At 38.0% G+C, this 25,522-nt stretch overlaps 1 protein-coding gene across 1 annotated transcript in view; it reads right to left on the bottom strand.

Moving 5' to 3' along the window:
- SLC26A7 (solute carrier family 26 member 7) overlaps window positions 1–10,625 on the bottom strand; it is an 85,183-nt gene extending 74,558 nt beyond the window's left edge. Inside the window, exons 1-2 of the mRNA XM_058177589.1 lie at window positions 10,194–10,625; window positions 1,112–1,222 (exon numbers count right to left, since the gene is read on the bottom strand). Of these exons, the coding sequence (XP_058033572.1) occupies window positions 1,112–1,222; window positions 10,194–10,386 (304 nt within the window). The 5' untranslated portion in view covers window positions 10,387–10,625. The remainder of the gene's footprint in view (window positions 1–1,111; window positions 1,223–10,193) is intronic.
- Window positions 10,626–25,522: the final 14,897 nt, after the last annotated feature.

Consider the following 25,522-nt stretch of genomic DNA (forward strand, 5'->3'; position numbering starts at 1 on the left):
CCTGCCAGTGAGTAGCAAGAGAGCTTTAATAAAATGCTTTGGATACATTCCGATGCAAATTCTATGTACTTTGGATGGGATGTTGCTATCCTAGCAGACCACATGGCTCCCACAGAGTTGTTAAATATAATGCTGAATGCACTTTTGGCACACAGGCTATTTGCAAAGAGCCACACAATTACTGAAAAGAACACAACTGCTTCTCAGAAGGCATAATAATAACTAAGGAGAATGTGCATGTAGTTGAGATTTTCAGCCCCAGAGGGTTTAGCTTTGTGTGAGGTTCCATGCATACATTCCATACATACATACATACATTCCTAAGAGGTCTGTAAGGGGCATGCATAAGAGCACAAGCGTGCCTACCGTTCCTGTCCTATTGCTTCCCTCTATTGTATCCAATTAATATTGTTATTACATACTTATGCTTATATATACTTATATATTGCATAGTTATTTCATGCTTATGCTTCTATATATTGTTGTGACAAATAAATAAAATAAATAACTAAAATACAGCTTTGCATTTTAAGTGAAGAGACACCGTCCCCAATATCAGAAAGACACAACTCTTTACGTTCCTACATCATGTTCAACCCATATCGAATTATGGGAGACACGATCCCATACCCAGCTCTATTGTGTTCTTTTCACTGACAATGTCAAACTATTTAACACTACCAACAATACAGCTACCCTTCAAAAAGACCTTGACTTTGTGTCAGAATGGTCAAAAACTTGGCAACTTCAAATCTCAACCAGCAAATGCTCTATCTTACACATTGAAAAAAAGAATCTAAACACTAAATACAAACTCGATGGACATTACCTTACAGATGACCCCCACCCTGTTAAAGACCTTGGAGTTTTCATATCAAATGATCTAAGTGCCAAAGCCCACTGCAACTACATCGCAAAAAAGGCTCTAAGAGTTGTAAACCTAATCTTGCGTAGCTTCTTCTCCAGAAACACTACACTGCCCACATCCGGTATAGTGAAGGGGGGAAAAGTCCCAATACGTCACATGATGACAACATGATGACATGAATTTGACGACCATGATGTAAAGGAAGTACACAAACTGAACCACTAGGACTTAGAAATAACTTACCTGTGGCAACATGACGACCCATTCCAAATATGGCATAAATAATAGCAGGAAAGAATGATCCATATAAACCAAACACCGGATGCACTGAAGATAGAATAGCAAAAGCCAGCCCTGTAGAAAAGGTAAATTTGGAGAACAAGATATAATATAAGCCATTATGAAAATATAAACATAACTGATGGGAAGAATTCCCTTCTAGGGCTATTTTAAGAGGTCATGCGGTATAATAGCTGTATTATAACCCTGAGAATTCACATTTCTTGCAATAAATATAGATAAAGATCTTTCTAATAAAAAATCTTTTTTGGCCCTTGAAAGCTTTTGTTATTTGGAATAATTAATAGCATTGCATGATATTACTCCAGATTCCAATATTTTTGTATAAGGTTGCACCATTTCTCAAACTAGCCCTATATTTTTTTACCATATATTTGCAACCCAGATCTAATACCCTAAATCCAATATTAAAAAATACAAGGACAGGTTATGAGAAAAAGCAAAAGAAATTATAGTTATACCTTATTCGGTCTAAAGAAAGACACATGCAAAGTTACACATTCTTTCAGGATCTAAATGAGTGAATGAATATTCTAAATTACATAATGGAAAAGCATGTAAATTGTTCATATAAATCATATAAAGGAAAAGCAAAGAGAGAAAGTAATGGACAAATAAAAAGTTCCATTAGTGTACACCAGAATATCACGCTAATATGATGTCAGTACACAATATGTTCCTTTGTTATCTTGGAATACTTAGAATGCTACTACTTACTGCTGTACTATATGATAGAACACTAACCACTAACCATAGTATACCTGCCAAACCTCTGACTGTATTATTGCTAGTTGCAGAAAATGCCAAGTAATGAACTTTAATGAAGTTGGGACAGAAGCAACAACAGGAAAAAAAAAAAAGGCTGTGGTAATCAGGACAATTGCCAAACCCAACTCCAATGCAATTTGCTGAGAAATATTTCCAAGTTGCCCATATTCAAGGTTATAACTACAAGAGCAAAAGGTCTACGGTACTTAAAACAACATCCAGGGTTACGGAGCACATTAGTCATTCTTATAATCAGTGGTGAAATGCTCTGAAGTCTGCTACCGGTTCGCTGCGCACACGCATGCACAGCGTGCACCAAACACACGCTTTGCACACTTGCGCACCGCAGGCACTACCGTGAAGCACTGAAAAAGGAGGCTTTAAGAAGGCAAGTAGAACAGCGAAGGGCGGGAACAGCTGTGCCACTCGATTTAGATTCTAGAAAGCAGGATTTCCTGCTTTTTAGAGAATATAAATTGTGCGCACAGGTGATTGTCAGAAATACTGGTTCATCCAAAATGGTAGCAATTTTTTACTACTGGTTCACCCGAACGGGTAGTTTTTATTAGAACCGGCTTGGGCAAACCAATCCAACTGGTAGCATTTCACCCCTGTTTATAATCTGGAATTTGGCCTTGTATTCTATAATTTTTTAAAAAATCAAAAGCTTAACTAAGTATAATTTAGGAGCAAGGGAAATCTTCTAAATTTGTTTTAAATATACATTCAATCTCTTAATGTCTATAGAGATTCTCAGTCATCCAGGTCATGGTTGTCCCAAAGGTACTTTTTCAAGAGGCAACTGGACTTTCTGGTTTTTCTTTGAAGATGTTTCGCTTCTCATCCAAGAAGCTTCATTCAGTCTCTTAATTGGTACATGCTCCAGGTCCTTCCTGAAATATCGCCTTAGGTGGGACCTAAGAAGCATATTTTTTCTGTAGTTGCCTCATCCTGTGGAACACTTCCCCCAATTGATCCAACAGGACCCCATCATTTAGACTTCCAGAAGGCCATAAAGACCTAGTTGTTACCATGGAACTCAGGTAGATTTTGATCTGAGTCGGTAAATGGTTTGGGGCATCCCAGGAGGATGACTGAGCCATTTATGAAAAGTAATAAAGGTGGAATATGCATAAATAAATAAGGGGCTTATTTGATCTCAGGCTCTTTGATTTTGGCCCTGACCAATTTAACCCTCTAAAAAAAATGTAAAAATCACCTGGGAGGCACCACAACTTTGAACAATTTAGTGTACATTAAGAACATCAATTTTAAAAATCCAGTTAAAACTGAGCTCAGTTTAAGCTAGAGCTCAGTCCAATGGAGTATATCTAATTAAATTTAACAGCATTTTTTGTTTGAGTAGACAAGTATAGAAATGCACCGTTAAATATTTAATCCAACCAATTTCAGAAAAATGTAAACATTCCTAACTTCCTGCAGGTGATTCACTGAAGAATGAGAAAGGCAGCAGAGCTAACAACAATGCTAGTATTTACAAAGAATATTCCTCTCCAGTTTTAACTCAAATGATTCCCCAGCTTTTTAGTCCTTACCTTCTAAAATTTCAAGAAGTTTCTAGACAACCCATGTCTTGTTCAGCCATTGTTTCAGAGATATTTCCTTAGCATATTCCTCAGTGTTTTCAATAATGTCAGAATTTCTAATGTACTGCCTCCACTGGAAAATTTCTTTAAAATTCAGGGAGATATACAAAAATGCATCTACCTTGAAAGTAGCCCATGATGAACTGTTTACCACAATCAAACATCAGGAGTTGATCATAATGTTTTATGATATTTTGCATTATAAAAAGTATTTTATAAAATTGGTTACAACTCAGTTCCACCAGAGTCATGGGTTCTAGATTTTAGACACATGCTGTAAATTAATCTATCTGAGGAAATTTAATTCAAAATTTCAACAATGCATCATTTCTCCCCTTGCAGACAAACTGAAGAGTTTTAGTGCTATATAGATTGAATGAAGCTCTCATGAATACACATGATCCATTTCTCTGTTTTTTTAAAAAAGTACACATTTTAAGCATGAATATTAGTGGCCCAAGAAATAATGCCTTTGCCAACTTATGAAGCCTTTAAATTCCTTGGCTTTCTAAGAAACCCATAAAAAGAGATAAAAAAGATAGAGAGGTTCATTAGGTAGCTGATGGGCTCTGTCCTATAGATTATGACTAAATACTTTGCTAGAACTTTTTAAAAATATATATTAATAAATTATTTAAAATGAACAGCTTCAAAGAAATCTGGGGATTAAAATAAACCTCTCTCTGGCAGTTATAGCCTATAATCTTGGAGAAGGTGATTGAGAGAAAAATCAAAGAGAGAGATAAAACAATTTTATTTTATTCTCAAGTCAGAACATCTGGTCAAACAACTATTTGGGAATCTAGTGAACTCCAATCAAGTTAACATATACAATTAATTACTTCTCTAATCATAGCTCAATCAATGATGCCACAACATGAATCTCTCAAACAATTTACCTTTACCATTCTATTGGAACAGTTTGTATAATTTTTCTTGGATAAGAAAATGGTTCAGAGATTTATAGAACTGTATAATTGGAAAAATCTACTTAGCTAAAAGTAAAATAATATATGATAATAAAAAAAGTTAAAATAATATATTCAGTCTTTCATTTATTATATACGACTTTGCTGAAGAAAGAATACACCAATACACTTTAATTCATTTCAAAACTATCGTAACTAACCAAAGATTGAATCCATCCAGGTATTGCTAATTTTTGTATTCTATTCCGTAATTCTGCCAGGAAAGCAAAAGAACTGACCTCACAGTATCTTTAATATATGCCTTAAATCTCAATTCCTTACCAATTACATTAGCAGAACACATTAGCGGGCTAGGAGAATGGTAACTATTGTATGTGTTTGATTGCTTATCAACATTTGCAGCAGACAGAAAGAGGATTTGAAATATAGTGGGTGGCTATGGTTCTTTGTGTTCAGAAGCTAATTTGGATGATATCAATCAATGGTTCATTAGGTAAGAAATACTTGAAAGGGAGCTGTTTTAATACAGAAAAGGGCTTGGGAGGGCAAATACTGGCAAACAGAGAAAACACTACTTAAGACATAAGTGACTGTGGTCAACGAGAACAAATGAGGATACTTTGACAGACAGGAAAGATGTGAAAAGTTGAAGCACTGAGATTTAATTACAAGAGGCAAAATGAATAAGTTGTTTTTCTATAGGGTTTTTTTTTACTTGTTCCCATGAACATTACCAATTTTCTTTGGAGAGAGGATTCATTTCTACCAGTCTCTTAAAGACAGTGTCCTTGCAACTTGTTTTACATTGCAGATTTGAGAATTAATGTTTGAGGTATTTTAATTCCATCTTCCCACATTAATTTTTCATTGTGGTTCATTAGCTTTTACATATTACACATTCTGTGCCAAGACTGATAAAGATGTACTCTCCTTGCTACCCTATACAAATTGTAAAGACAGACAAATTACACTTCAGCCATTGGGGAAACTGAAAGGTGTAATCTAATAATCACCAGCTGGAATTCTCTAGACAACAAGTGAGATGTCAGAAAACTAGAGAAGAAACATAATCCTAATATTCCAAAAAGGGGAAGACCTGAAAACTACAAATCAATTACCTTAAATATTTGTACAGGACAATTTATTAGGATAGATTGTCAAGCACCACATCCATTAGAAAAGAATAAAATTATTACTATCAGGAATTAGCATGAGTTTATCAATAATAGGTCATGTCAGATTGCCTTCTCTCTGTCAAGTTTTGGAAGGCAATTTTCTTTTTGCTTCTTAACTGCCACATATTTTAGCTGGGGAAGTTGGGAGGGGGTTGTTGTTGGAGCGGTAGAAAGTTAGTCATAACAAAATTCCGTATTCAAGGACTTTTGCCTGTGTTTGATGTAGACTGCCTGAAGATTGTATCCAATTGCGTGTGAAGAGTTGATTGGACAATGTGATGAACTTGTGGGTGTGGGGCAGAGCTGTGAACTGTCAATTGGGTGTGGAAAACCTGGAAGCTTTCAGTTTCGAGTTTTCCCAGCTGTGCCAACATGACATCTCTAATAAATTGGAACTTTGAGGAACCTCAAGCCTCAGAGCTTTATTTCATTGGGGGTGTTCCTTGGAACCCTGACACTCTGTTTTTACAAGTGACTGATTAGTTTACTAGACCAAGATAATGTTCCTTGATGTCAGTAACACATATGAAAATATTCTGGTGATATCCTGATGGGCAAGATGCATAAAATAGTTATTATAGACCAGCATATGACAGTGCAGGTTAATAGATTTACAATTGGTTTAAAAAAAACCATATCCTGAAGGAGCTAATTAACCTGCATTCTGGATCATGGTTCTATATTAAGCTGGAAGGAAATATCTACTGGGGTCTCCCAGCGTTCCATCCTCAGATTTGTGTTATCCAACTCTTTAGAGCAGGAGATTCAAACTCAAGGCCTGGGGGCTCGATCCGGCCCATGGAGTGCTTAGATCTGGCCTGCGGGGCTGCCCTGGAAATAGTGAAGGACTGGCCTGTGGTGCCTCTGCCAGTGAAAACATAGCTTGGGAGGGCTGCGGGTGGGTGGGGCTGAATTCCATTTTCACTGGCAGAGGATTGCAGGAGACCATTGCAGCCAAAAATGGAGCTCGGGAGCCTGTTTTTGCTGGCAGAGTGCCCGGGCTACCACAGGTGCCCCCAACATGAGTGACATTGAGCTGGCCATGCCCACCCTGGCCACACCCACCCCAGCCCCCCGAGGTCAAACACAACCCTCATGCGGGCCATAATGAAATCGAGTTTTACACCCCTGTTTCAGAGGATGTAATCAAAGCAATGCTTATTACATTTTAATGATATCAAACTAGTTATATCAGCTAGCACTTTGATACCTTATCTGAGTTTAATACTGTATGACTTCAACAAGCTTGAACAGTGGGCCAAATTCAACAGGATGATAATCAGTGATTTTTGTGTCCAAATAAGAAAAATCATATGCATTATCACAACATTGGGGAGAAATGATTTAGTACATGCGAGGAACATTCAAGAGTACCAGCTAAATATAAGTAACTTATGTGATTCAACAGTTAAAAAACCAATATGGTGGTAAAGTAGATGATTTTCATGAAATTTCTCAGGTTTAACACCTGACATTTTCCGATTTAACGAAAAAGGTAGACTGCAACTGATGAAACTAAATTTCTGCTGTGAAGTGTATTGCCAGTCAGAGGGCACAGCCAAAGAACTGCACTCTTCAATCCATCAGTTTTTGATTTGGCAGATATATATGATAATAAATTATGCAGTCCCAATGGATGCGGCCTAGACTGCCTCATTAATGAGTAAGTGATGCTATCCTTAAAATGTTTAATGTGGGACAAGTTAAGGAAAACAACTAGCGGATTCTAGAAAGCATCAACTGCAGGTAGGAAAAACAAACACCTATCACTCTCCTTAACAGGGCTGGTAAAGCACAGTTAAGCAAGCGTAGGTGAATGTTTTGAATAGCTTAGTCACCTGTCAGATCTTGAGAGTCTGGCCATTTCAGAAACACTTATCTCACATATCACAGGGGCAGAGAAGGGATTGCAAGGCACACTGGAGGTTTTCTCTCTCTTCTATAGAGCTCCCTCCTGCTTTATCCCATGCCCATCTCTATGCCTGCAACCTGGCAAGAAGCATAGAGAGAAATGGAAATAAACAACTGATAACTAGTGAGTTCTGTTCTGAACAACTGTTGTTGTCAGCAACAGCACATGGCAGAAGCAAAGGACAGGCCATTCTGCTCATCTCCCCAAAGAAATAAAAATAGTACAAGCTACAAACATAAAACCTATTTTGGGGGTTAGAAACCCAGTTATGTATTTACTAGGCTGCTAATATATTTAGTTCTCAATATATGTCCATAACAGAATCTTCCCAGTAAGGTCATAAGTTGTGACAGTTGTAAAATAGGTTGGTCATGTGACCATCCCAATTTTACAACTTTTTTGGAAGGAATCATTAAGCAAACACCATGGTTTGCTATGGGCATAGTTTTGCTAAAATTTGGAAGTGCCCATTTTCAGTACAACGATCATAAAATGTGGTCATCTGACTGCAGGATGCTGTAAACAACTGCAAATACATCTGTGATGCTGTGTGTTCAAAAGGCAGTCAAACAACCATGGGAGGCTCAACTTTCAGAACTTTTGGTCTAGGTCTTTAGCCCCAAGGTAGGTCCATCATAACTTTGAACAATCATTAATCAACCAGACATAAGTGAAGAACTACCTGTGTAAGGAACCTGTGTGTGTTTTGGTACCTACAATAATCCAAAGCAGCAACCCAGTTGCCAAAAGTTAGATAAATGCCAATTCATGACCATATTATTAATCAATTTGAATTATTTTAAATTGGATTCACAGCAAAATGTATGTTGGGGATAAAAGGGAACATGCTACTTCCTAACTGGGCAGCTAAATATAACTTTTGGTTGCATTAGCTATAGGCTAGGTTTATAACAAAAAGCAATGTCATAAGACATATGATATAAAACAATTATTGGGGAAATGTTTATGACCTGGTTAGAAAACAAACTCAGAGTAAACAGAACTGAACTAGATAAATCTAAGTACATAAATCAGTCTCTATGTTTTTAAGGAAATCACTTTTTTTTCCAGTATCACATGTTTTTTTTAAAGTTTAACTCTTCCATTCTTATAGTGCCTTTCTCACTGACTTAGAATTCTGGGAGTTGTAGTCCCAGCACATCTGGAAAGAATTAAATTGAGGAAAGCTGCCATAACTAGTAAAAATCCTACTCTGTGGAAGTTCACAGAAAGGACAGAAATAAGTACCCATGTTGCCTTTTTTAAAAAGCTCATTATTTTAGTTGGCTTCTAAAATGTCATTACTAGCACCATTTCATGTGCTATTCTTTGTATCAATATTTCAGGGAACCAGATTCTTTATAGTACTACAGTATTAAGGTCTTCAGCTTAAATCATTCCAATGCAGATGTTACTAATTATTCCAAAAGTACAAGTACGTACACAAACTGGATGATTTCAGCTGCAGAATAATTCAATTAGTGCTTATAATTTTCAAGGCATGAATGAAAACTAGACCAAGCTGTTAAAGAATCTGAAAAAAGCAGCCATCAGAAAGCCTTCGCTTCTGAAAGATTTATACAGTATTCAATTTTAATATGTGATCTCATGCAGAAATCCCCAAAAATGCCGTAATGTGAGAAATCTTTAGCTATTGTAGCAGTTTTTGATCTATCACCTGCACACACATAAAAAAATGGCTTTATATATAACCCAGGATTATTCTTATCAGTGGCGATTAACTGAACTGGAATGCTATCTTTGTTTAGTTCTCCAAGAAAAGATATCATGAAGATGATACAGGATAGTTCAGGATATTAAAAATAAGGCATCACAGCCTTGGCCTTTTACACTCAAAAAGTTGATGGCTTGAAGGTTACCATTTTCAAAGGAATACCAGATAATGCTCAAAGTAATATTTTTTTCATTTCATAATTTGAGGAAGAGAAGAAAAATTATATTAAGAATGAAATGCTGAATATTCATAAACAGTGATTTACAATATTCACACACACACACACACACACACACACACAAACACACACAATTTCAGAATAATTTCAAACTAAAGCATAAGTCTTTTCACTAAGGTTTAACTCAAAGTGCATAATGCTAGATATCTGCAATCCACTTTTGATGTTGCACAATGGAGTTTTTCAACCACAAATAAAATATAAGTAACAAGATTGTGTAACTGGTTGCCTAATAAACTATTATTTGGGCCTTTTTTTATAAAAAAAAGATAAACCTCTTTACAGATATGAAAAGAAGAACTGTAAAGACAAGCCACATCAACCACCACAATGAGCATATGCGTGTACATGTGTACACATAACTGTATGATCAACATTTTTTGCAAGTTATGGGGTACACTATAAACTGTACCCATAAAACTGTTCTAAGTTAACCCAATCGAAAGTAATTATTCCCACTTAAAATTAAAATCGCCCCAAATAAGCCCCAATAAATGTAATGGGAGATGCTTCAAAAGATACATAGAGGTTTGGAAAGGCAAAGGTGCCTGTCTCCTTCATTAAAAAAAATAATAACTAAGCAAACAGAACTTCTACTTTCTAGGCTACAGCAGTTCAATTTAAACAATACAAGTCACTGACACAGTTTTTAACACAGTACCTTGCGTCACCTGTTGAACTGCCAACATCATCCCAGAAACTATATCAGGGAGCAGGTCCATTTTCCAACAGTAGTGTGGTGCCCACTCCAAAAGAGGCAGCCTGCTTACACACCAGAGTTTGAAGTTTTTGTAGCGAAAGGCATGGATCTTCCTCCATATGGCATTTTCCTGTTTCCTCTTTGCTCCTGTCATGCTTTATTTCTACTTTCCTCCTTCCCTTTGTATATTCCTTTTTCTGTGAAGAAGAAGAAGAAAAGAACACCTCTATGGAATTGCACCAGATTGGTGTGAAGCTTCTATCAGATTATAGTTTCAGACCACCAGAGAAACACAGCTCATTTGCTTGCTTGCTAAGTATATTTTCAACTCTGTAAGTATCTAAAGTCTTATAGACAGCATAGTACAGAAATGTATCCCAGTGCTATTACAGTTTATGGCTCTCTTAGCAATCATTCTCCTCCTTATATTCACTGTAGTACTTATGCTTTTGGCCTGGATCCAGAATTAAAATGAGATTGTGCTGCGCGTTTGTTCGATGTGGGATGGGCTATGCTAATGTAATCAGGAAGTGCCCAGCTAGACATGAGTTTCCTTGCCAACCATTATTTTTTTAAAAAAAAAACCTGTTACTGTGAGAAAAAACAAAACTGCCTGTCTCTACCCATAGCAAAGATTCATCAGTGCATTAAATTCCAATGCTATTAAACATATTCTGCAACTTTAGCTGGATCCAGTTTTCTTGGATTTTTTTGTTGTTTGTTTCTTGCAACATGATAGGCTACTTAACGCATTCTCTTTTAGAAAAAAGAGTTGAGATTTGTTCTTGGCACGGTTGATACCTGTTGAAAAGGCACAGCAGTTTGTCTGGTAATTGGCAGAGAAAGCCAAATGAAGACAAGGTGATTGCTGTCATTTGGTCAGAAAAGATGAACTCTCACCTGGCCTGTTTCTGCTGCTTTAAAAAGGGCTTGTTATGAAGAAATTGTCAGGTGCTCTGATCTTGACTAGTTCAATATTAATATTGCATATATACTTGCCGCTGATTAAAGTATCAATAAGGGAACAGCTTGAAAAGCTGCTTCAGAAGCTGCCAAGACAAGGTCACCTTATGCCAGAACCTGACTCTGATTCTGAATCAGAGGTGGTATTCAGCAAGTTCTGACCAGTTCTGGAGAACCGGTAGTGGAAATTTTAAGAAGTTTGGAAAACCGGTAAATACCAGCTCTGACTGGCACAACTCCATCTATTCTCTGCCTCCTGAGTCCCAGCTGATCGGGAGGAAATGGGAATTTTGCAGTAACCTTCCCCTGGAGTGGGGTGGGAATGCAGTAACCTTCCGCTGCCATGCCCACCAAACCACACCCACCAAGCCATGCCACGCCCACCAAGCCACACCCACAGAACCAGTAGTAAAAAAAATTGAATCCTATCACTGATCTGAATCTGAATCTGAATTTGACTTTGATAGGCCTCAGTAAATTTCAAAACTGATGTACAAAAAAAAAATCAGTCAAGCTGAGCTCTGGCTCGGAACAAAAACAGCCTTAAGAACAACCTGTCATTTCCTTGTGACTTGGGAAAGAGAAATGAGAAAATAAAAAATAATTGAATATGGAAGATAACAGGCATCCCTGTTTATTTTGGCTTCAACTCTGTGAAGCAGGAAAGCAACTTCAGTAAAATAATGGGAAGGGATAAAAGAAATGTTCAAGAAAGGGGTTTTTTGCATAAGAGGGTTAATTTTTTAGTGTTTTAGTCCATGCTCTGTTTCTTGTCAATTCTGGAGGTATTTCTAACTTGAAGCTATCCACCATAGGATATACCTGTTCTGTTTTAAATCAGGAGAAATACATTATCAAAAGGTGTAAATGTCTGTTGTCATGTTAACCTGATTCCTGCATCATATCCTTTTATTGGTGAATTGTGCTTAAGATCGGCATTATCACTATCATTTTTATTACTGTTCCATTTATAGTATTTCCAACACTGCAACTCTTCTTATCCAGCAGTGATATAGCCTGACAAAATTCTATACCCCTTCTCTGCCAATTGCATCCAGGCAGATCCGGCAAATCTCGCACCAGTTCCAGCTCATGCAGAATGCAGCCAGCAGTTTCCCACCAACAAAATGGCGGTATCTGTCTGTCTGTCTATCTATCTATCTATCTATCTATCTATCTATCTATCTATCTATCTATCCATTTCTCTCTCTCTCTTTCTCTGTGTCTCTCTCCCAAACAATGCTTTCAAAATGGTAGGTAGGCAGGGCTAGGAACAAGAGACAGGAACTCACCCTGTCCTGCAGAGCTGGACTCAAACCACTGGAGTGTTGTTCAGCACATCCAGCATCTGCATTTCCTGCATCAGATGAGGAAAGCACATCTTTCTCCCTCTGTCCTGGCCACTTTTTACAGAGGCACAATTGAGAGTGTTTTAACAAAGTGCATCACTGTTTGGTTTGGTTGCAGCAGTGCCTCAGATAGAAAGACCATACAGAGAGTGGTAAGGACATCCGAGAAGATTATAGGAAGCTGTTATTCAGGATACTGCTTATAAACGGTATGTGCTCAAAGCATTGTTAGAGACGCCCCACACCCATTTTACAGTCTGTTTCTGTTGTTTCTGTCTGGGTGGAGGTTTCAAAGTATTTCTAGCAGAACTACCAGATTCTGTAACAGTTTTGTTCCCTACAGCATCTGTCTGGTAAACTCGCAAGATTCGTTTTTCTCGCCATGTACATGTATACATCCGGACTAGATTGTGTTGTTTCTCTATGTCATATATGTGGGTACATGCATAATTTTGTATTTATTTTGTTGTGTTTATGTGGTCTATCTTGGAAGTGTGACCCTTTGAGAACTATATGCAACAAAATTGCATTTTAATGTATGCCAAATAGTGTACATTCAAAGTGACAATAAACTTATTCTAAGTCATTTAGTCTCTGCCCCACCATGTTCCCCAAAACTTTACAAGTAGGTTTACAATGTCAATTTCTATGTCAGCAGCCATAAGCCAGTGTACATTGCTTAGTTCCTTCAAACCCGCTGGTTTTCCCGGATTTGAAATTTGCATAAAATAAGTGCGCTAGCATGTAATAAATTGTAAAGTATGCCTTAAAGCAATTACAACACATTTAAAACTTTTCTTCAATACCACATATTTAAAGCATGTATGGGGGTGTTTTTTCCTACTCTTGTTTATTTTATTCATTTACAGTATTTACTGAAGCTTCTATGTTGCTTTAATCAAACTGACTATAAGCAGCTTACAAACTGTTGATAACACAAGTTAAATGTCAGTTAAATATGGCAAAGTTACAATCTGAGGACAAAGAACATAGAAGCATTGTAAGCTTCCCAGAGACTTTGTGGAATCAGTCCATCTTAACAAATGAATACACTTTTTTCTAAAGCAAAGCGAGATGAAGTTAGATGACTACCTGGATGAAATGCCTATGAATTACATGCATAACAAGGCACACAGAATGTAAGCAATGTGTAAATGATACCAGTGACCCTCACCTTGTCCACCTAGTTAACAACCAGAGTTTGTTAGGGTTTTTAATTTTGGGGAATATCTGTAGCCATAGAACCTAATGTGTTCAAAGTGATAAGCTTGTAAAAGTAAATATCAGAAAATGGTGACATTCTACTTGAAGAGATGGATATTGTATATGTACCTTAAAATAAATTTATATCTGTTAAGAATTACCAGAAATTTAAAAGACATCCAATGGAGAGAGCAATAGACTGCATTTGTTACAATGGAAAAATTGGGATTTACATAGTATAATAATGTAAATAACTGAAGATTCAATGAGCCTTGCAGGGTAACTAATCTAGCCTTGATAAGTACAGCTACCTAGCTACACAATTTCTAATATGCAATTTGTACCCAGCATGTCTTATTTTATAGCTATTTAATCTCCTCTCCCCTACTGGAAGTTTATACAGCTAATATGCTTTCCATGGAGACCATTCTCTAAATATCTTTGATGCCTAGAGATTTCTTATTGTCCCCAACTTAAATACTTTCTTCCAGATGTTATTCTACTGAATATATGATTTTACTATAAAAGCCTAGGCATTTAAGCATTGTACATTGTATACTAGCATCAAAGAAAGAAGAAAATAAAGGCATTCTGTTATATGTGTATACTACCCTTTTGTATTTATGTGTAATGGAAACGATTAGGTAACTTGGGAATGTCAAATAATCCAGGATATAGAACTCATTAAGGATTCTCTCCACCATCCTAGTGTGTAATGAACAACATTCAGACTAATCTGCTTTGCATAAAAGTCATTCATCTTTTTCTAAACTACAGTTTTTAATTTTGACAAACTTCTAATCTTAGGTTATAGGAAACACAAGGCATCACTGATGAATGCACACAAGTAACATTGCAAAAGACAACATGAGACAGATTATGTAATATAAATGCAAAAAGAATCTGAAGTTTCTTCAGTCCAGGGATGACAGAAACATTTATTTCACCATTTCTAAATACAATTTTACATGTGGAGGAAGCCAAAGATGGACATCCTAGGTCTCTTTCGCTCAAAGTTCAGACCTGGATACTGGATAGAAATAACACTAATTGTGCTTATATGTGATTTTCCAAAAAACCAGGCTAAGGAAAGGGTTGAGCCTCTAGTTCTTTTAAATTTCTTAGCAGCACGCAGTGACTGTAGCACTGTTTCTCAACCTTAAAATGCGTGGACGTCAACTACTGGAAGCTGGTGGTGGAATTCTGGCAGCTGAAGTCTACACATCTTAAAGTTCCCATGGTCGTGAAACACTGGGTTGGAAGTATTCTTCTGAATTGCCTAAGGATTAGGAATTTATTTTACTTCTTCCTAAATTTATGTAGTTCTATTGGTATTAATGGAAGAAGAAAGCTCGAAACTATGATCCAGTAAGGATCTTGGGCATTCTAGATTACTGCAAAAATTTACTCAGTTAAAAGAAAAGCTTTCTTATTTGAGACAAAAATTGTCCTTTTAAAAATGAAGCATTACAAAAGCTTTATTACACAATGAATAGATAGACAGATAGAAGTTTAAGTAAGTGATATTAGATAAGGATTACACATGCCTGTGTAAACAAGGCATTACGAACTCTAGCTGACCAGATTATGGAGGCTGAAGCCAAATACCCTGATTCATTGGGCATTATTATGGAAGATCTAAACAAAGCAAACTTAAGGAAAGAGCTACCAAAATACTTTCAGCATGTCAATTGTCCCACTACAGGCAAGAATACTTACATTGCTACACAACACTAAAAGATGCTTATCGGTCCTTACCACAAGCAGCTATAGGACACTCTGATCATTGCATGTTTCACCTTGTACCTGCTTATAGGCAAACACTTAAAACCACAAAGCCAACAATTAAATCAGTGAAGACCTGGACTAAGAGACAAAGTTAAAGCTACAGGCCTGCCTTGACTGCACTGATTGGAATGTTTTGAAAGTATCTCTGCAGACTTGGATGAACTCACAGATACTGTAACATCATATGTCAGCTTCTGTGAAGACCTATGTGTACCGACCAGGAACTTGCAAATATACAGTAACAACAAACCTTGGTTCACAGCTAAACTTAAGCAGCTACATCGTTCCAAACAGGAAGCCTACAGAAAAGGTGATAAAATGCTATATAATCAGACCAGAAATGTATTAACAATCAGAGCACAGCAGCAAAAAGAAGCTACTCTGAAAAACTAAAGAATCAGTTCTCAACAAATGAACCAGCAAACATGTGGAAAACTCTTAAAAATATCACTGGTTATGTCAAACCTCCTTCCCAGGCTGAAGGAAATCAACAACTGGCAGATGACCTGAATGTGTTTTACTGCAGGTTTGAAAAGAAACTACAGCCACCTATCTCCACAACCCCCATCTCAGACATATTAACAGCCAAGCCTCCTTCAACTGATCCCATCTCAGACACACCAACAACAGCCAAGCCTCCTACAACTGACCCCATCCCATTGGGTTCACAACCCCTAGTGATCACAGAAAAGGAAGTGCAGGACCTATTTCACAGACAAAAGCCAGGAAAAGCTCCAGGCCCAGACAAGATAACTCCTTCTTGCTTAAAAGTCTGTGCTGACCAATTGGCCCCCATCTTCACCCATATCTTCAATAAATCGCTAGAGATATACTATATTCCTTCTTGCTTCAAATGCTCTACTATCATCCCAGTGCCGAAGAAGCCCACCACCAAGGAACTGAATGACTACAGACCAGTTGCTCTAACATCTGTAGTTATGAAAACCTTTGAAAGGTTGGTGCTGTCTCACTTGAAAACCATCATGGATCTGCTGTTAGGTCCCCTGCAATTTGTATACGAGCAAATAGATCAACAGATGATGCTGTTAATATGGCTCTGCACTACAGCCTACAACTTCTTGAATCTCCAAAGACCTACGCAAGGGTCCTCTTTGTAGACTTTAGTTCAGCATTCAACACCATCATTCCAGAAATTCTTCTAATTAAGCTAAATCAGCTAGCAGTACCTGAACACACTTGTAAATGGATCATAAGCATCCTAACAGACAGGAAGCAGCAGGTGAAGCTAAGCAGAATCACATCAGATACCTGTACAATTAACACAGGCGCCCCACAAGGCTCTGTGCTCTCTCCACTTCTCTTCTCTCTATATACCAATGACTGCATCGCAAATGATCCATCTGTTAAATTACTGAAGTTCACAGATTTTTTATTTATTTATTTATTTTTTGCATTTATATCCCGCCCTTCTCCGAAGACTCAGGGTGGCTTACACTATGTCAAGCAATCAATCAAACAGATGACACAACAATGATCGGTGTCATTCGAGACAATGATGAATCTGCATACAGACGGGAGGTTAAACAACTAGCTTCATGGTGCGACCGGAACAATCTGGAACTGAACACACTCAAAACCATAGAAATGGTGGTGGACTTTAGGAGAAATCCTCCCATACTACCACTGCTTACAATACTAGACAACACAGTATCAACAGTAGAGACCGGGGTGAAATGCTCCCAGATCGGACCAGATCGCCCAATCCGGTAGCAATGGTGGCGGATGGTTTGGAGAACCAGTAGCAAAAATCCCTGTCCCCCTCCCATGCCCAGCTGAGCCACGCAATCATCAGAGTTTTTTTTTTACTTTTAAAAGCATTTTTTCTTCAGCTGAAAAAATGCTTTTAAAAATGAAAAAAAAAAGCCTCTGATGATCGCACGGCTCAGCTGGAATCATCAAAGCATTTTTTAACAACCTCTTTTAAAAGCCTCTGATGATCAGGTAACTCAGCTGGGATTGCCAGAGCCTTTTAAAAGCATTTTTTCTACAACCACTTCGGCCAAAGAGGTTGTAGAAAAAATGTTTTTAAAGGTTAAAAAAAAAAAGTTGGCCACACCCACCCAGTCATATTACCCCCCTCCACCAAGCCATGTCCACAGAACCTGTAGTAACAAATTTTACATTTCACCACTGGTAGAGACCTTCAAATTTCTAGGTTCTACCATATCTCACAACCTAAAAAGGACACCCAACATCAAAAAGTCATCAAAAAAGCACAACAAAGAGTGTTCTTTCTATGCCAACTCAGGAAGCTCAAACTGCCCAAAGAGCTGCTGACACAGTTCTACAGAGGAATTATTGAGTCTGTCATCTGTACCTCTATAACTATCTGGTTTGGTTCTGCAACCCAACAAGACAGACACAGACTTCAGAGGATAATTAGAACTGCAGAGAAAACAATTACTACCAACCTGCCTTCCACTGAGGACCTGTATACTGCACGAGTCAAAAGGACCTGTATACTGCACGAGGGCTGTGAAAATATTTACAGACTCCCTCCCATCCTGGACATAAACTGTTTCAACTCCTACCCTCAAAACGACACTATAGAGCACTGCACACCAGAACAACTAGACACAAGAACAGTTTTTCCCAAACATCATCACTCTGCTAAACAATTCCCTCAACACTGTCAAACTAGTTACTAAGTCTGCATTACAATTAATCTTCTCATCGTTCCTATCACTCATCTCCTCCCACTTATGACTGTTGCTGGTATCCTTAAGGTTTATATTGACTGTTTCCCTATGCCTATCATTAAGTGTTTTACCTTATGATTCTTGACGAATGTATCTTTTCTTTTATGTACTCCAAGAGCGTATGCACCAAGACAAATTCCTTGTGTGTCCAATCACACTTTGGCAATAAAGAATTCTATTCTATTCTATTCTTTAGAAAAATTACTTGCATGTGCAATATGTTCTGTTGTTGTGTTATAATTATTGAATCCTGACAGGCTCCACAATCATTTTAAGATTTCATTTCTTCTGGAAAGTGATGTGGTTGCATAAGGGCACATATTTCATTTAACCAGAAATTATATGCTATATGTGTTGGTCTATTCACCATTAATCAAAGCAGGCACATATGTCCAAGTTTCAATCAGAAATTATTTTTTAACATTTCCATTAAAGCACATTCACATATCGCTGTCATGTGCTCTTTTCATAGGTGACTTGGACCTAAAACACCTAAGCACTAATTATTTACACAAGTTAAGCATCAAAATATAAATAGCTGAGCAGCTTGTTCCATTAATAGCTTAAATTATATCACAAGAGAACATAATCTATGCAAATACATCTCGCAAAATTATTTGTTCATTGTGCCATTGAGGAAGTCCTTTTCTGATAATGAAAGCATTTACATGCAATTACACAAATACTTGATGCAACAAACTACCTACATTTGTTCAGAATGCAGAATATCATGCAAGACTACATGACTTCTAGTTTTGATTATAAAAGTGGAACCAAATTAGACATTTTCCAGTCAATTTAAGGCAAAAATATGAAAATATGTCCTAGATATTAAATTTGGATATAAATATGTCCTAGATATTAAATATCTAATGTTAAAGGTATCTGCCTTTCTACACTGTAAGCTTTCATTAGAGATGAGCAACAGTGACATCCAGTGGCATTTACAGATAAACTGATCATTCTTCTCTAAATCAATGTGATTTCTGCTTTTCTGAATCTTGAATAAGATTCTCCAAGTTTGACATCGTTCCCCAGCTATCCAATGTACTACCATCAGTTGATACTGGAGTGTGAGGTATAAAAAAGAAAGAAGTATTTACTTTTTTGTTGAAGTGACAGTCAAATAAAATTAGTTGGCATCCTGCTCCCCACATCCAGGGAGAGAAAATGACGCTGAGTCTTAGCAGGACAAAGAAAGAACCTCTGGTATTTTTTTTATACCAGACAAATAACATGTTAATGAAAAAAAAATATCTAAATAATAGGATGGATCAAGAAATTTCACTTAGCAGATTCTGGTTCTCATGGGCAGAAGACTGCAGGAAGACAATTAATACAGTTTCTTTTAATTAAGGTAAATTTTAGGGAAAAAATGCAAGGACTGCAGAAGAAAAGGGGAATTAATGAATTATTTTCCTATTTATTTCTTCTACAGTTTCATCTGGGTGCCAAAGTACTCCCCCTCATTTAATGTTTTCTGTTTGATTCCAATCAAAGTTAATCATACATCCTTTTTTTATACTTAAACGTATTCGTGGCCAAACAAATGTTCAGGCTTCTCTTATTAAATCACTGTGCATGATTCAAAAATATCTCTTGGAGTCATACCCAGGGTCTGAAATGCTTTTGAAATACTTCAGCAGAATTTCTGCATCCTTCATTTTTCCTTGAGATCTTGGCTTCACCTGCTCTTCCTCATGATTACTTCATACAATGAATCACAAGGTCAATTAAGCAACAGGAACAGAATTCCACAAGTGATTATTAGCCTTATGAGAGTTAAATGGAACCTCATTATCTAATGAGATTTTGCAGTAATGTTACACATGGTTGTGAATAGCCACATTTCTCTCTTGCAATTTATTTATTTGTCAAGAACGAATTAGGTAATATATAGTATAAGCATGAACGGCTGTCTTTTGAAGATCACTTGACGGCCGTCTCCAGGAGAGCTTTCCACCAGGTTCGCCTGGTGCGCCAGTTGCGCCCCTTTCTAGAGCGGGATGCCTTATGCACAGTCACTCACGCCCTCGTGACATCTCGTCTGGATTACTGCAATGCTCTCTACATGGGGCTCCCCTTGAGGGGCATCCGGAGGCTTCAGTTAGTCCAGAATGCAGCTGCGCGGGTGATAGAGGGAGCCCCTCGTGGCTCCCGTGTGACACCTATCCTGCGCAGACTGCACTGGCTACCTGTGGCCTTCCGGGTGCGCTTCAAGGTTTTGGTGACCATCTTCAAAGCGCTCCATGGCATAGGGCCGGGCTATTTACGGGACCGCCTACTGCTACCGAATACCTCTCACCGACCCATGCGCTCTCACAGAGAGGGACTCCTCAGGGTGCCATCAGCAAGACAGTGTCGTCTGGCGACACCCAGAGGAAGGGCCTTCTCTGTGGGGGCTCCCACCCTCTGGAACGAACTCCCTCCAGGACTTCATCAACTTCCGGACCTCCGAATCTTCCGTCGCGAGCTTAAAACACACTTATTCATCTGCGCAGGACTGGATTAGATTTTAAATTTGTTGGTTTTTAATGGGTTTTTATCATTTATATTGTTTTTAATAATTTGGCTTATTAGAATAAGTTTTTTAATTGTTATTTTAGTCTGTATTTATATGTTTTACTTGCCTGTAAACCGCCCTGAGTCCCTAGGGAGATAGGGCGGTATATAAATATGAAAAATAAATAAATAAATAAATAAATAAATAAAATAAATGATCAGTGATGCTGGTCAATATTTACATAGCACCTCAAAATATTCTATATAATTATTTAGGTAAAGCCTTTTCTACGGTTTTGGATGTCAGATTAGTCATGCCACATCTTCTTGGAAACAGTGAACTGAGGCTGAAAACAATAACTGAGGATGATTTAACATCTGAAATGAAATGGTGTAGGGTTTCCTGCCTGGGCAGGGGGTTGGACTAGAAGACCTCCAAGGTCCCTTCCAACTCTGTTGTTGTTGTTGTTGTTGTTGTTGTTGTTGTTGTTGTTGTTGTTGTTATTATCTAGTATGCAGAATAACTAAAATCCCTTGGGCTCACAGATCTTCCTGTTCTGTTGATAAGTGTAAAAGAAGACCAACTAATCTGGACTGGATTAAAACATTTGGCCATAGCCTGCTCATTTATGCACATTTGCAATTATCTTGCCCATCTAGGAGAGGGTGTATTTTCTTTCTGTAAACAGAGCATGAGATTATAGGGTTAAGGGAATGTCCATGGGGTATAGTTAAAAAAATAAAGATGATAATCACAACAGTTTGATACTTGTAAAAAATCAAGACACTTTTAATTGCCTCATCATGGCCACTATTTTTTATAAACCACCTTCTGCGAGCCCCACTGATAGGGTGTGAGGCACCAGAAATTATATGGCCTTATAAATCAAATGATGGTATTAATAATGATAATAACCTAATCAGAAACCTCTTTAATATAATATCTCAGGTAGGCAGTGGTTTAAAACAATAATTCGTTCCATTTGTCCTTTTAACATCATTTAAATTTCCCTCTACAGAAAAAAATGACCCCTTAATTGTCCCAAACAGAGAAAATATATGACCTATCTCAAATAATTTATATTACTGTGAATATGGCAGATCCATTCCTCTTCCAGCTTCACCAAGCATAAGTGAAGAATATGAACTCTTCTTGAATAGCAAAATCCCCCACATACTTTTATTTTGCACAATCATAGATTAAAAAATCATAGTTTGAAAAAATATCTCAGGGGTTGCCACAAAGAAGAGGGAGTCAAGCTATTCTCCAAAGCACCTGAGTGTAAAACAAGAAGCAATGAGTGGAAACTAATCAAGGAGAGAAGCAACTTAGAACTAAGGAGAAATTTCCTGACAGTTAGAACAATTAATAAGTGGAACAACTTGCCTGCAGAAGTTGTGAATGCTCCAACACTGGAAAAAAATAAGAAAATGTTGGATAACCATTTGTCTGAAATGGTGTAAGGTTTCCTCCCTGGGCAGGGGGTTGGACTAGAAGGCCTCCAAGGTCCCTTCCAACTCTGTTATTATTATTATAATCATTATTATTATTATTATTATTATTATTATTATTATTATTATTGTTATTGTTATTATTATTATTAACCCCAGAGATCCAGTACAATGAGGGGAGGAGAGTCCACCATATTCAACTCTTGATGACAGCCTGTTACCTTTCTTCAAATGGATGGTCAGTGGCAATTTCTAGCCTTCTGTCCTGGCTCAATGTTGCCCATGATTTGATACAGGCAGTCAGCTGACCCCAACAAGCCAAAGTTCATTAGGCCTTATGAGCATGGGGAATTCTGGGAGTTGAAGTCCACACATCTTAAAGCTGCCAAGTTTAAAAAAAAACATTGGCCTATTTATTTATCTATCAAACATGCATGCCATCCAGGTCTCAACAACTCTGGGTTGCTCATAACAATTAAAACAAGGGTATTACAACAAACCAATAAAAGTAAAGGAGAAAAAAAAGAAAGCAAGAATAACAGAGAATTATATTTGCATACATTTTAGCATAAGAGCTTAGGCTACTTTGTGTTAGGTGTCCTTCACTCAATCTGCTTCCTAATGAGGCATCACATTTGCTGAAATGTTTGTTTTCCAATTGCAGAATAAAATATTGGTTGTTTTCCTATTGTTCTACTGTTGCTTAATTAATTGAGACAGGTGTGCCTCTGGGTCCCAGGAAATAATATTGTTTAATGCAATGCTTCTTAAAGGACTCCTGGGGGCTTGCACAAGATTTTTTCAGGGATCCTTGAAATCAAAATAACTTGCCAGCCCATGTTGAAAAATTAAACATTATTAAAATCTCATCAGTTTTGAGAAGCAGTAGTAGCAGCACCAGCAGCAAATGTGTCAATTTTAATTTAAACAGTAAATACTGATAAATATAACCTCTACAAACCAAAGCTTTTTTGGGGTCCTCCATAATTTTTAAAAGTGGAAAGTGGTCCAAATATTTAAAAAAAATCTGGTTTAATCAAAAGGAACTGAAGCACATCAACCCTGCAGGATTGAATCAGCTGGGTAGATACTATGGGAAACAAGCCTTGTGCCATGTAGGCCTTAATAGGTAATAACAGCATCTTGAATTGTACCTGGAAACAAACTGGCAATCTATGCAACTTGTAAAGCAAAGGTATTATTACATGAACCTACCAAGGCATGCTCATCATTGCCTCTGTACAGCTGGAGTAGCCAAACACTACTGTTTGTAGCAAAGCTTAATATTATCTTACCTGAATTATTCACAACCCTCTAGATCCATGAGGCGAACCTATGGCATGCATGCCAGAGGTGGCATGCAGCACCCTCTCTGTGAGCACACAAGCTGTCGCCCCAGTTCAGCTCCACCGCACATGCGCGCACCTCCCGCCGGTCAGCTGGTCTTCGGGGTCTCTGCCGTGCATGCATGGGAGGCAGGGCACATGCGCGTGGGTGAGGCATGTGCGGGGGTCGCTCACGCATATGCATGGGGGCACACAAGGTGTGTGTGTGCATGTATGAGAGCGGGGGCGTGCAGGGTGTGTGTGCGTATGCACGGGGTGTGTACATGCAGAGGCCCATGTGCGCATGTGGGGGGCACATGCACGGGGCCCACGCATGCATTGCATTTGGGTTTGCACACACTTGTGCGCTTTGGGCACTTGGTCTGGAAAAAGTTAGCCATCACTGTTCTGGATCAAGGGTGTCACTGAAGGCCTATGGGGCCAGCCTGGAAATAGCAAAGGACTGGCTTACGGTGCCTCTGGCAGTCAAAATGGGACATGGGGGGGCACATGCAGCCCCCCCGAGCCCCATTTTCGGCCTGGATGACCTCCTGCAGCACTTTGCAGGGTGGCTCTTCCTTTTTTCCTCAGATTTCAAAATCAGTCATATTATATTTATTCATGAAGATATGTATAGTGACCACACATGGTTTATTAAAAAAGAACAGTGCCTTATTTCAGGAAGCCTTTCTTTAGATTTATTTTTCAAAAATTCACTTTTTTTCCTTTAGTTTGCTCGTTTAACATTTTTTATCATACAAATGGTACCAGTACATGCACTTTCATATTCAGGTGAAAAATACAGAAAGTGAATTGTCTTTTTAAAATAAATTTGAATATAGTGTTTGATTTTAATAGAATATGTATTTCTTGGTTTGGTCCTTTGAAAAGCAAAGTTATAAACAAGTAAACTTTTTCATCCTTCTGAACCTCCTTCAGGTTTGCCCCTTTTTCAGGTTATGTTTGGCCTTTAGTTTTTTCTAAGAAAAGATATGCTCAGTCCTTTGATCAATTCAGTTGCTTCTCAGCACATTTTCCAGGTCATTAACTCTGTCCCATCAGGTCAATAGTCCTCAAGAAACATGCTATCCACCAGATTGTAGTAGACCAATACAGGTTGGAAAGCTAGAACTTTCCATGAGCCTAGCTGAGGGAGCAGAAACAAACATACCTTTCTCCTTTGCAATTTCTTCCTCTTTTCCATTTGATTACAAGTTTGATATTACAAGCATCTTTGATTTCATCAATACCACTTTGAAAACAACTGTGGAAGCAGAGACTTTCTGTGGAAAAATTTTCCACAGGCAAATTTACCATTTTCAACATTATATATTTTAGTGCTTCATGCCTAGCACACATATTCACCCATTTCCTATCCAACGTCGTTTTTATTTTGTTTTTATGGAAAAAGGAAAAAGGTAAGAAGCAATGAATTTTTTTCAGAATAAAAGCAGAATAAGCAGCTATTTAAGTTTACCCAATTATTTATGTATTACATTTACAGTATACAGTATCACAGATTTCCCAGGAGAGTTCAAACCAGTGTAGGACCCTTCTCCTGCCTCCCCCTCTACTTTGTTAATGGGCCAGAGGCAGAAATCCAATCCCCCCCCCACCTTTGCCAATGGACCATTATCTGCAACACAATAGGACCCATCTAGCAACAGAAACTCACCACATGGCACCTGGGAAGATTACAGCAAGGCTAGCTAAAAAGCCCGCCCCCAGGGAGTCTGACAGCCAATTGGGATACTCTTCCTGTGCCACAGGAAGTTCAAAGCTCAGAGAGGGCATAAAACCAAGGCGTGCTCAGCATCTCGCCCCTTTTCTGTTCAGGAACTCAAACCATGTGATCCTGTCTACCATTAAACCATCTTTCCAAGCAGTCTCCATGTTTCCAGTGTCTTTTTCCCCACTTGGAACTGAACCCAGATGGACATTTCTTCCAACACCAGCATATATGAAGTCTTTTCTAACTTTATCACCAT

The sequence above is a fragment of the Ahaetulla prasina genome, chromosome 3 (assembly GCF_028640845.1).
Source record: "Ahaetulla prasina isolate Xishuangbanna chromosome 3, ASM2864084v1, whole genome shotgun sequence".
NCBI classification, from domain to species: Eukaryota; Metazoa; Chordata; class Lepidosauria; order Squamata; family Colubridae; genus Ahaetulla; species Ahaetulla prasina.